The sequence below is a fragment of the Equus quagga genome, chromosome 11, assembly GCF_021613505.1.
Source record: "Equus quagga isolate Etosha38 chromosome 11, UCLA_HA_Equagga_1.0, whole genome shotgun sequence".
Lineage (NCBI taxonomy): Eukaryota > Metazoa > Chordata > Mammalia > Perissodactyla > Equidae > Equus > Equus quagga.
This window is the reverse complement of record NC_060277.1, coordinates 46,608,989-46,622,425: the sequence shown is the minus strand read 5'-3', so window position 1 is coordinate 46,622,425 and position 13,437 is coordinate 46,608,989. Positions and strand designations below refer to the sequence as shown.

The 13,437-nt window shown below is 36.1% G+C and overlaps 1 protein-coding gene across 1 annotated transcript in view; it reads right to left on the bottom strand.

The window, feature by feature from the left end:
• The window catches only part of ME1 (malic enzyme 1), a 174,686-nt gene that overhangs the window by 96,385 nt on the left and 64,864 nt on the right, over nt 1-13,437 (bottom strand). Inside the window, exon 5 of the mRNA XM_046675226.1 lies at nt 12,533-12,694. Coding sequence (XP_046531182.1) covers nt 12,533-12,694 — 162 coding nt within the window. The remainder of the gene's footprint in view (nt 1-12,532; nt 12,695-13,437) is intronic.

Genomic DNA, 13,437 nt, shown 5'->3' with positions numbered 1-13,437 from the left:
GCATACCACATACAAAATAGAAGAGGTCTGGCACAGATGTTACCTCAGTGACAATCTTCCTCAAGCAAAAAGAAGATTGGCAACAGATGTTAGCTCAGGGCCAATCTTGCTCACCAAAAAAGAAGAAGAAGAAGAAGAAGAAGAAGAAGAAGTTCTTTGAGAAATATCCAACTTTACTAGGAAAAGTAACATAAGGATTATAGGTATCCCAGAGGGAGAAGATGGGGAGAAAGAAGCAAAGAACTTATTCAAAGAAATAATAGCTAAGAACTTCCCAAACCTGGGGAAAGGACTGGACATGCAAGTACATGAAGCTAATAGAACTCATAACTACAACACTGCAAAGAAGACCTTATCCAAGGCTTATAATACTAAAACTGTCCAAAGTAAATGACAAAGAAAAAACATGAAGGGCAGCATGATAGAAGACAATAACCTACAACCAAACTCCCCATCAGGCTTTCAGCAGATTTCTCAGCAGAACTTTACAGGCTAGGAGAGAGTGGAATGATGCATTCAAAACACTGAAAGACAAAGACTATCAGCCAAGAATACTCCATCCCACAAAATCATCCTTCAGACATGATGGAGAAATAAAAGGTTTCCCAGACAAACAAAAGCTGAGGGAGTTCATTGCCACTACACCTCCCTTACAAGAAATGATGAAGGAAGCCCTCCTAGCTGTAACAAAAAGGCAAAGGTTTACAACACTTTGAGCAAGGAGATAAACAGATAGACAAAATCAGAAAATTGCGGCTTTATATCAGAATAGGTTAGAAAACACTTAATTATAAAGGATAAAGGGAAAGAAAGCATCAAAAATAAATATAAACTTCAATTTGGTCACAAACTCACAACGCAAATAAGGAATAATTTGTGACAAAAAAGAACATAGAAGGGGAAGAGGAAAGGGGGAACCTACATAGGCTAATTGAGATAAGAGGCTATCAGAGAAAGGAACATCTCATCTACTAGATCTTTTACACAAATCTCATGGTAACCACAAAACAAAAAAATCAGAGCGGGGTCACAAATCATAAATAAAGAGAAAACAGAAAACCATCACAGAAAACTACCAAACGAAAAGGGCAGACAGAAATACAAGGAAAAAGAAACAATGGAAATCTAGAACAACCAGAAAACAAGAAATAAAATGGCAGTACTAAGCCCTCATATATCAATAATCAAGCAAAAGAAAGTGGTGTAGCCATACTTATATAAGACAAAACAGACTTCAAGATAAAAAAGATAATGACAGATAAACATGGGCATTATATAACGATAAAAGGGACATTCCACTGAGAAGACATAACACTTATTAATATATATGCACCTAATACAGCAGCACCAAAGTACATAAAGCAACTGTTAACAGAATTAAAGGGAGAAACTGACACCAACACAATAATAGTAGGGAACCTTAACACCCCACTTATGTCAATGGATAGATCATCCAGACAGAAAGTCAACAAGGAAATAGTGAACTGAAATGAAACACAGACTAGATGGGCTTAATTGATGTATATGGAACATTCCATCCCAAAACAGCAGAATATACATTCTTCTCAAGTACATATGGAACATTAAAGATAGACCAGCTGTTTGGAAACAAGGCAAGCCTCAATAAATTTAAGAAGACTGAAATCATATCAAGCAGCTTTTCTGATCACGATGCTATGAAACTGGAAATCACCTATAAGAAAAAAGCTAAGAAAGTCACAAATATGTGGAGACTAAACAGCATGCTACTGAACAACCACTGGATCAATGAAGAAATCAAAAAATATCTGGAGACAAATGAAAATGAAAACACAACAAACCAACTCTTATGGGACGCAGCAAAAGTGGTATAAGAGGGAAATTTATAGCAATACAGGCCTACCTCAACAAACAAGAAAAATCTCAAGTAAGTAATCTTAAACTATATCTAAAAGAACTAAAAAAAGAAGAAGAAAGCCCAAAGTCAGTAGAAGGAGGGAAATAGTAAAGATCAGAGCAGAAATAAATGAAATAGAGAGTAAAAAAAACAACAGAAGGAATCAATGAAATTAAGAGCTGGCTCTTTGAGAAGATAAACAAAACTGACAAACCCTTAGGTAGACTCACTCAGTAAAAAAGAGAGAAGGCTCAGATAAATAAAATCAGAAAGAAAAGAGGAGAAATTACAATGGATACCATAGAAATACAAAGGATTATAAGAGAATACTATCATAAGGTACATGCCAACAAATTGGATAATGTAGAAGAACTGGATAAGTTCTCAGGAACATACAGCTCCCAAAACTGAATCAAGAGGAAATAGAGAATCTTAATAGACCAATCACAAGTAAAGAGATTGAAACAGTAATCAAAAACTTCCCAAAAAACCAAAGTCCAGTCTGCTCTGGAGAATTCTACCAAACATTCAAAGAAGATTTAATACCTATCTTTCTCTAACTATTCAAAAATATTGAAGAAGACATGATGCTTCCTAACTCATTTTACAAGGCCAACATTACCCTGATACCAAAACCAGACAAAGATAACACACAAAAGGAAAATTACAGGCCAATATCACTGATGAACATAGACGCAAAAATCCTCAACAAAATATTAGGAAATCAAATATAAACATACACTAAAAGGATCATACACGATGATCAAGTGGGATTTATTCCAGGGATGCAGGGTTGGTTCAACATCTGCAAATCAATCAATGTGATATACCACATTAACAAAATGAAGAATAAAAATGACACGATCATCTCAATAGATGCAGAGAAACCATTTAACTAGATCCAATATCCAATTATGATAAAATCTCAATAAAACGGGTATAGAGGGGAAGTTCCTCAACATAATAAAAGCCATATATTACAAACCCACAGCCAACATCATTCTTAATGGTCAAAAACTGAAAGCCATTCCTCCGAGAACAGGAACAAGACAAAGGTGTCCACTCTCGCCACTCCTATTCAACATAGTACTGGAGGTTTTAGCCAGAGCAATTAGGAAAGAAAAAGAAATACAAAGTATCCAAATTTGAAAGGAAGAATTAAAACTATTACTGTTTTGTCGATGCCATGATTCTATATATAGAAAACCTTAAAGAATCGACCAGAAATCTATTAGAAATAACCAACAACTACAGCAAAGTTGCAGGGCACAAAATCAACATACAAAAATCAATTGCATTTCCAGACACTAATACTGAACTAGCAGAAATAGAAATTAAGAATACATCCCCATTTACAATCGCAACAAAAAGAATAAATTATCTAGGAATAAATTTAACCAAGGAGGTAAAAGACCTATACACTGAATACTATAAGACATTACTGAAAGAAACCAAAGAGGACATAAAGAAATGAAAAGATATTCCATGCTCATGGATTGGAAGAATAAACATAGCTAAAATGTCCATACTACCTAAAGCAATCTACAGATTCAATGCAATTCCAATCAGAATCCCAATGACACTCTTCATGGAGATAGAAAGAAGAATCCTAAAATTTATATGGAATGACAAAAGACCCAAAATAGCCAAAGGAATCCTGAGAAAAAACAACAAGCTGGAGGCATCACAATCTCTGACTTCAAAATATTCTACAAAGCTATAGTAATCAAAACAGCATGACACAGGCACAAAGACAAACAGATGGATCAATGGAACCGAATTGAAAGCCCAGAAATAAAATCACACATCTATGGACAGCTAATCTTTCCCAAAGGAGCCAAGAACATACAATAGAGAAAGGAAAGTCTCTTCAATAAATGGTGCTGGGAAAACTGAACAGCCACATGCAAAAGAATGAAAGTAGACCATTATCTTACACCATACACAAAAATTAACTCAAAATGGATTAAAGACTTGAAGGTAAGACCTGAAACCATAAAACTTCTAGGAGAAAATATAGACAGTACACTCTTTGACATCAGTCTTAGCAGTATCTTTTCAAATACCACATCCACTGAGGCAAGGGAAACAAAAGAAAGAATAAGCAAATGGGACTACATCAGACTAAAAACCTTCTGCAAAGTAAAGGAAACCATGAACAAAACAAAAAGCCAACCCAGCAACTGGGAGAAAATATTTTCAAATCATATATCCAACAAGAGGTTAATTTCCAAAATATGTAAAGAGGTCATACAACTCAACAACAAAAAACAACCCAATCAAAAAATGGGAAAAGAGATTTCCAGGCAGAATGCTGAATGTGTAAATTGGCTTCTCATTGCTACATGATTAGGTTAAAACAGATGAGCTAAAGAAGGAAAGGTTCAGCTTGTGAGAACAATTTTTAAAATTTTAATTAAAAAATATAGAGGACACAAGTCTTGCTGGTAAAAGATTTCCAAAGCAAAATAACGCCCTCAGTCAAAGATCAAATTAATGCGTGGTTGTAACTTTTGTGAAAACTTCTAAACGATTTAAAGCAGAGCCTAACAGACCATCTAGACTAGACAAAAGGAACTGGTCCCACAGCCCTCTGATAGGACAACCGACGTAGGGAGAAGGTCTATTTTGAAAAGAATTGTGAGCAGGGCCTTTAACTAATAAAATAGACTCTAATCTGAAACATAGAAAACCTAAAAAAACTTTTAAGGTTGCTCTGCTACTACTTGGATTAATTAGGACAGAGACACTTCCAAATGCACACACTTCTCTGGGTCCCCAACTTTCCACAGCCAGGAAGGCTGAGAAAGCTATTCAGCTGCAACATGGCCATTTCTTATAGAAAAAGAGGGATATCTCAGAGGATGGAGCCAGAGCCAGAGAGCACAGCCAAAAGCCTAAGAGAGCAATCAACTACAGAACCGCCGAGGAAGGAGAGCTGGGCTATTCAAGGAATATTCCCTGCCCCTAAGCAGGTGGCCTGGCAACATGTGTCCAGTGGGAAATTTAGCATTGCTGTGAACCACTTAGAGCCATGTGATTCCTAGTCCTCCCATTTTGAATGGAAGTGCTGATGGTAGTTATTTTGCCTTTGCCTCCCCATTTGTATATGGGGTATGTGGGATCGGATAAGACGAGTCACAGCAAACAGCAAAACACAAGAAGCTTCACCTGCATTTAGACCTGCTTTAAACGACAGGATCCTCAACTTTGGGCCTGCTGTTGTTAGTGGAATGAAGCTTTTGGGAACCCAGGATGGAGATGAGCATATTTTACATATGGAATGGGAACAATCTGTGAATGGTGAGAACGGATATGGAGAAGGCCAAGCTGTCCCAAGCATCCAATCTTCCTAGCAAATCACAAACGTTAATAAAATAGTAATTGTTTTAAGTTGCTAAGTTTGGAGGTGATTTGTTATAGATAAATGATGGTTTTGCAGGTGTGGGGATGTTGTTAACAAGATTAAACCATTTGAATCATCTGAGTTGGGATTTGCTTAAAGCCAACAGAAATTATAGCCCACTTCACACCTGTTGTCCTGGTGTAGTTATTAATAGCATCTTTCACTGTGAAAGTGTCTTGGGTTGGCCAACACATTATGGAGTCATCCTACTTATAATTTACTGCACAACAATGAGTTAAGGCTTTCCGGCTAGCTGGAAGTTAACATATTTAATCATATATATGTATTTCAGATGAAATGTAAAATCTAAAATTGAGTGCTGTTGTAAAGCCCAGGTGTTCCTTAAGGCCTAAAATCTTTAAAGAATCTACTGGCAGGCTTCTGAACAGCTGAGGGTGAAGTGCCAATGAGCTACTAATGGCTAAATACTTTCTCCATGTCTGGAATATATGTGGACTTCTAAACTGTGAATTAGGAAAAGAACACAATCAAGAAAAGATGTTACGTTTCCCCTTCTCTTTTCTGTCACTGTCCCTTGTTGATAAAGTATAAATCGTAAAGAAGTCTGACCACAATGAAGAGTCAGTTATGAAGACTTATGAACAAGATAAAGCTTTTGAATTAAATCAAGAGGTTATAGATTCTTCTAATCATAAAGTCCCTATCAAAAATTACTGTTTTTAAAATTTCATGATAATTAAGGCATCCCTAGCGATCTGGCTGACAAAAACAAATTAATACCTACGAAAAAACAACTCAGGGCCAGCCCAGTAGTGCAGCGGTTAAGTTCACACATTCCACTTCGGCAGCCTATGGTTCGCCAGTTTGGATCCCAAGTGTGAACCTACACACTGCTTGTCAAGCCATTCTGTGGCAGGTGTCACACATACAAAGTAGAGGAAGATGGGCAGGGATGTTAGCTCAGGGCCAGTCTTCCTCAGCAAAAAAGAGGAGGATTGGCAGCAGATGTTAGTTCAGGGCTAATCTTCCTCAAAAAAAAAAAGCAATTTAACAAGATTACCCAGTTTTGATAACGGCTCCATAGACCAAGTAGCCTGGCACAGAAGTGACATTAATTCATTGGATTACAAACTTCTTGTGGCCAAGAGTAAACACTTAATAGATCTTTGTTAAAGAATAAATGAAACACTTGGTATTAAGCAAGCACTTAAAAGAGGTTAGACCTTCTTTAGCAAGAGGTGTCACATGTGATGCATATGGCATCACCGAAGCCTTACGAAGAGTTACAAGCAGGAGAGAAGGAAAAAGATTGAGGACAGAGTAGAGGACAAAGCATACAGAAATATAAGAGAGTTCCAAAAAGGAGATAAGGAGAGTATATATTGTTAAAGTTAATAACTTTACTTGTTTTTACTTGTATAATTACTTGTTAGCACCATCCCAATTCGGGACCCTTGGGAATTTTTATTTGAAGCATTCATTTATTTGAAGCTAACAGTAATCATTACCAACTCTCACCTTGGTCTTGTCTCACATTTCTACCTTCCCAATCTGAAGTTTCTGAGAGTTAAAAAACATTTTCTTAATACTTTGTTTTTTATCATTGAAAAAGCAATATTTGCCTATCAGAAAATTTGAGGGCAGTGAAAAGTAAAATTAAAAACAAAGAATACCAATAATCTCAATGCACTCGGAATTACTCACCACTAGCACCTTGATGCATATTCTTCCAGGTGCTTTTCTTTATGTCTATGTATGTATAATATTAGCTGTCCAAATCTGGAACAATATCATGGACTGTTTTATAACCCCTTCTCACATAATACACTGTGAAAAGTTTCCATGTTACTAGCTGAACATTTTTAAAATTTGTGATCTCTATTGGAACTCTGCCTTCCTAGAGAGCATGAACAAATTAACATTTCCCCCAGTGACATACAGTGTGTGTATTTTGCTGCAGCCTCAAATATATATGAGTGTGTATATATATATGAACATACATATAAATATATATGAATATAATATATAATAAAATAATACATATAAATATATTTACATATATAATGTTATCAAGTAGCACCCATTTGTATTCTTCTAATATTATTAAACGTTTTTTCATAAGTTTATTGACCATGTTTATTTCTTCATGTGTAACTTCTCTGTGTCCATATGTCCTCAGGTAATTTGCATATTTCACATTTGACATTTTCATATTGACCTGAAAGCATTCTCTGAATATTAAGAACATTATAAACCATAATCTGCCATAATGTTACAAATATTCTCCATTTTAGCATTTATGTTTAAATTTTACTTACAATATACAGATAATCATTTTCTTTTTTGCTATTTACTCATTATTTTCAAATAAAAAAACAGTTTCTATAAAGAAATAATCTATAATTTTTGCTGTTTTGCTGGCTCATGTCATCAATAAGATTTAGTAAACTAGGTGCCAACCTTCAGTCAAGAGTCGAAAGCAATACTTAAAATATCAGTATGCACATGAGCTGGCATGAATGTTTTAAAATGGTAGAAATAAAAATGATTAAAATTTGACTGAGATTCAGTAAGTCTGGAGTGCATCCTAGGATTTCGCGTTCTTAACACACGCCCCTGGTAATTCTGAATTTGTCTGTAGAACATATACTGAGAACCACTCATTTCAAACTTGTGTTGTTAAGTTAAAATGAAATTATTCTATTTCCCAGAAGGCTGCTCTCATGTAAACGTATTTTCTATTTTATTTAGATAATGGGTATTTCTACAATGTATCACGACCTTCAAGGAGTTCCTGATGGTTACAGTGCATATAAAACCAAACTGAAGAAAGACCCCACTCTCATTCCCAAGGCACTGGTGCAGTGTCTCGGAAAACAGATACAGAAATTCTTGATACAGTCCACTCTCATCTTCTAATTTAGAGAGGATGAGGTAAAATGAGACTCCCAAAAAGAAAGTACACGACGCTACAAACTGAAAGCCTGGCTGCTGAGGGATTATGCTCTCTCCACTGGCTTTATCATAATGATTAGCATTCACTCCAATGTGGGATGACTTGCCTGAAGTGGCAAGTAACCCCCATAAAATGAAAGGAAAAAGGCCAGAAGTGAAGGAGGATTGAGGGAGAAATGATGACATTCTAGCTCGGACCAGGTGGTAGGCAGAATAATAACAGCCCCTCCCCTAGAGCCTGTAAATACATTACCTTATGTGGCAAAAGAGACTTTGCCAATGTGATTAAGGGTGAGTCTTTAAAAATGAAAAACCTTGGGCCAGCCCAGTGGCACAGTGGATAAGTTCACACGTTCTGCTTAGGCGGCACAGGGTGCGCTGGTTCGGATCCCAGGTGGAGACCTACGCACCGCTTGTCAGGCCATGCTGTGGCAGGCATCCCACATATAAAGTAGAGGAAGATGGACATGGATGTTAGCTCAGGGCCAGTCTTCCTCAGCAAAAAAGAGAGGAGGTTTTGTGGTAGATCTTAGCTCAGGGCTAATCTTCCTCAAAACAAGAGAAGAAAGAAAAAGAAAAACCTTTCCTGGCTGTAGTTAGAGAAAGAGATGAGATGACAGAAGCAGGTCAGGTCAGAGAGATACTACATTGCTGGCTTTGAAAATGGATAAAGAGGACCATGAACCAAGGAATGGAAGCAGTCTCTAGAAGCTGGAAAAGACAAGGATATGGCCCTGCTGACATATTTTATGATTGTAGTCTTTTGAGACTTGTGTCAGACTTGTGACCTATAGAACTATAAGGTGATATATTTGTGTTTCTTTAAGCCACTAAGTTTGTAACAATTTATGGTAGCAATAGAAAACTAATACAAGCCTCATTCTAGTGCCAACACTAGCTTCTATACAAAGGCTGAAAGATAAATGGCAGGTACATATGATAGAAAACCTACAAGGTTTTTCTTTCGTTCAGTTTCTCTCCAACATGGCTGGTTCATGCCAACGATGAAGAGCGCTTCCTGAAAAACAAGGGGGAATTTTCTAAATGGAAAGAGGCTTCAACTTTGTGAGCTCAAGTTCCAGTAACAATTCTAGATCTAGATACACTGTACACACGAACTGAAGACCAGAGTAGACACAACATCAGAATCACAAAAGCTGAGACACGGAGCAATGCCTTAATAACAAAGACTAATGATGCAGAGACAATATTCTCCTGCTCACACTGCCCACGTCCTCTTGGAGACTGACCATGCGTGATGGGCTGAATTGTGTCCCCCTCGACTCCTACGCTGAAGTCCTAATCCTAGTACCTCAGAATATGACTGTATTTGGAGACAGGGTCCTTAAAAATGCAATTAAGTTAAATGAGGTCATTAGGGTGGGACCTAATCTAATACAACTAGTGTTCTTATAAGAAAAAATTAGGACACAGATGCACACAGAGGAAAGACCACGTAAAGACACCAGAGGAAGACAATCCAAGGAGAGAGACCTTAGAAGAAAGTAACCTGGTTGACACCTTGATCTTGGATCTGTAGCCTTCAGAACTGTGAGAAAATCAACTTCTATTGGTTCAGCCACTCAGTGTGTGGTACTGTCATGGCCGCTCTAGCAGACTAATACACTATGTAACAGACGAAGCAGCCTCTAAACCCAATAATACCCAGACAAGCAGGGAGGGGACACAAAGAACATCCACTCCCATTTTTAGTCAAACAGCAAGCTTTGATATTGGGTCACTTATTTAACAAAAATAGGCAAATAAGAAATGTAACTTCTATGAAAAGATTGTGCAACAACAGAAAAAAAGAAGAAGTTAAATATAGTATGCTCTTAAGAAACAATTTTAGAAAATTTACCTCAGGTACAGAAATAAATTCTATATAGCAACTGCTTCACAAGTAAATTAAAGAAAATGTGGACTGTGAAATAATAGATAAAAGGTAAGATGAAACACAAACATTCCACCTAAATTAACGCTTTGCATTATTAACTTAAAGAATAAGAGTATTTTTTAGCCAAGCACTTCTGTGGCTCAGTTTCAGTGCCTTTGTTCTTTAAACTTCTTTAGTTGAAAGCTACAGAGATGTAGAAGTCAGAAAGTGTGACTTTACAGCAAGTGAAGATTGTCTTGTTAATCAGCTGCTAATTCCACCTCTATTTCCATTACCACTCAATATAGCTATTTATGACAAAAAAAGGGAACATTTGTAAATTGTAAAAAAGAGAATGACTTTTCATTAAACTTTGCTAGGTTATTCTGGATAAGAAACTAAGCATTAGTATCAATTCATTTTTATTTTTATTACGAAGTGTAAAACTGGACAGAGAGTCACAAAAGTGATGAGATTAAAAATTATCACTACAGGACAGTTTTGACTAATAGCAGTTTTCCACATGTGAAAGTAGAAATATAAAGTGGCAACACAAATACTCCATTACATTTTACACAAACCAACTGAGTCACTAACATTCTACTCTACTGAAATGTTTCCTTTCTTGTCTTCTCAGTAAAGCAGCAGTGTAAGAATAAATTAAAAAGTAAAATGTCAGAATAAACAAAATAAGAACATTAAGAGTTGCCAACTTAATGTTTGTCTAACTCAATTAAAGCTACCTAATGGGAATTAGAGTTTCAGAAAGGCTCTCTCAAGCTAAAAAGATATTCTCCACTGACCTGTCAAAATTCCACGAGTCACTTAATTTTTTTCCTAATATTTCCAAAAGTCCATTGGCGGTAAGCAAAAATCTTTAGAAATAACACATAGCATTTTAACAACAGATTCATTTTCTAATTTAGCAGCTCGAAAAACTTGGAAGTGTACTGAGTACCAGGCACGCTTAATGGGAAAAGAACAAACAAAGCTAGATCTACAGCAGGGCAAAGCAAGAAATTTGATGAAAGACAGGCAGATATGGGTTCTGCAGGCTGAGGGACAGAAATGGAATATCATAAAAGCAGTGAATACCAAAAGACAAAGGAATACTCAATGGAGATAATGCGAGAAAATTCAAGGCCAATTTGACAATTTTGAGATCCACCCTCACGAAATCAAGAATTTCACGTAACTAACACAATCTATCAGCGCAGAAGTCCCAGTGTTATCATTTCACTACTGCACAACCTTCTCTAGGTCCACGTTATACTGACAATCTCAATAAAAGGCCCAAGTTTAAAACTCAATTCTTCAGTTTCTGCAGGCCTGTTTCATCACTCTTTACTCTTCTTCCTCTCTTCCTAGAATTTGTAAGATGTTATACAGATTTTATGATTTTTAAACTTTAATTTCAATGCAATTTACCACAGAAGAATGTTTTAAAATATATGAAAAAATAAAGAGGAAATCTTAATGTCCAATGTATATACCCAATTTGGGGATATTTGTTTTAAGAGGTCAGCTTTGATCATTTCTAGGTCATTTCTATTGTTATTAGGAAAAAAAGCCAGATATGCAATGTATTTTTATTAAAACATATCCTTTATAAAAGTTAAATGTGCATTCATGTATATAGGAAGTTAAATATTATAACTTTTTACAAGTTAAAGAATATAAAAACTGTTCAAGTTACTATTATAACGTCTTATTAGCAGGTCAAAAGTTATGTTTTAAATTGCTTTAGAAGGGAACAAAGAAAATAACTATAAAAAGTGTACACACTTGTTTAAATTATCAAGGTCTTTTTTGATGATGAATCTATTCTGAGCCTAAGTCTGAAATTTGTATGTAACTTTTAAAAAGTCTGTCCTTAACTGATCATTATCTTTCCTCTCTATTTCAGAAAATTCAGCCTTTAATTTCTAGTACCTATCACCCAAAACTAATCCTAAACATTACTAATAAAGGATGAGCAAAAAATTTTCTACTTGATATACGACTTTGAGATTCTAAAATTTAGATGCAGGAATGAGAAATGCTAAACTACAAATCATCTACCTCAGGTTCAAGACAGATTTTTAGAATAAGAAGATTTCAGGCTGATTAAACTTAAGTCCTCTGGGATTAGTTCCTATGTAGTATGAAAAAAATAATTAAAAAAAAGAAACCATAATATCCTAAAGTAAAACATATAGTCTATTGAATAATGGTATAAACACGCATGAAAGGATAATAGAATCCTAAACAAGCTGGTAAAAGATTAATCATATTATAGAGAAGGGAAAAGGGACAGAGAAAATAGTTTTCTTACAAGAATTGGAGGACAGGTTTGAGGAGAGAGGGAGAATCAGACAGAAAAGTATGAATTTCATAAAGTTCTGGAATAAGCTCAAAATGCAAGAATTGGTTCTACTCTTTAAGGTAAATAGCTGTCACATAGACTTGAATTGTTTACCTCATTTTCCGTTCCCACATCCAGAATGATAGGCAGACATTCTTGAGGATTCATCCCACCACAAGCTGTGTACAGAGCCAGTTTACCCACAGGGATGCCCATTCCATTACAGCCAAGGTCCCCCAAGCCAAGAATGCGCTCTCCATCCGTCACCACAATAGCCTAGAAGAAACAGAAAAGACATCTATTAATAGATGCTCACAAATCCTAGGGCACAGTTCCTGGTCTTTATTCCTGAAGATAATACTTACGATAATGAAATATTAAGCTGTCAAAAAACATAATCGAATATACATGAAAAAGATTTTACGTGATTTAAGAGTAGGGAAAATAAATACATTTGAAATATATTTTTTATATTTTGTTAAAAATACATATATATGATTAATTTGGTTGTTGAAAAAAGACGAGAGGGGAGCCAGCCTGGTGGTGTGGTGGTGAAGTTCTCACGCTTCACTTCGGCAGCCCAGGGTTCACAGGTTCAGATCCCCTGTGTGGACCTGCACGCTGCTCATCAAGCTATGCTGTGGTTGGGTCCCATGTACAAGATAAAGGAAGACTGACACAGATGTTAGACCTGGGACAATCTTCCTCAACAAAAAAAGAAAAAAGAGAGATTATTCACATAAAGATTCAAACAACCCAAATAACTCCGTCTTCAATCAAGAGGAGCAGTGGGAAGAGGACAGAGAAATAAGAGCTCAAACTGGGAACTAAAGCGAAACAGGGCAGCATGAAAACTAGTCACATCCACTTTGAGGACAATTACAGGAGTGTCCATAGTTAAGTAACGTGAAGCACAATTTATTAGATTTTCTACCAACTACTACACCAGTTATATCCATGCAGCCTTGGAAAAACGTTAGGTATTCGACCTTGGATAAACTGATGAATTAAAGCTTCTG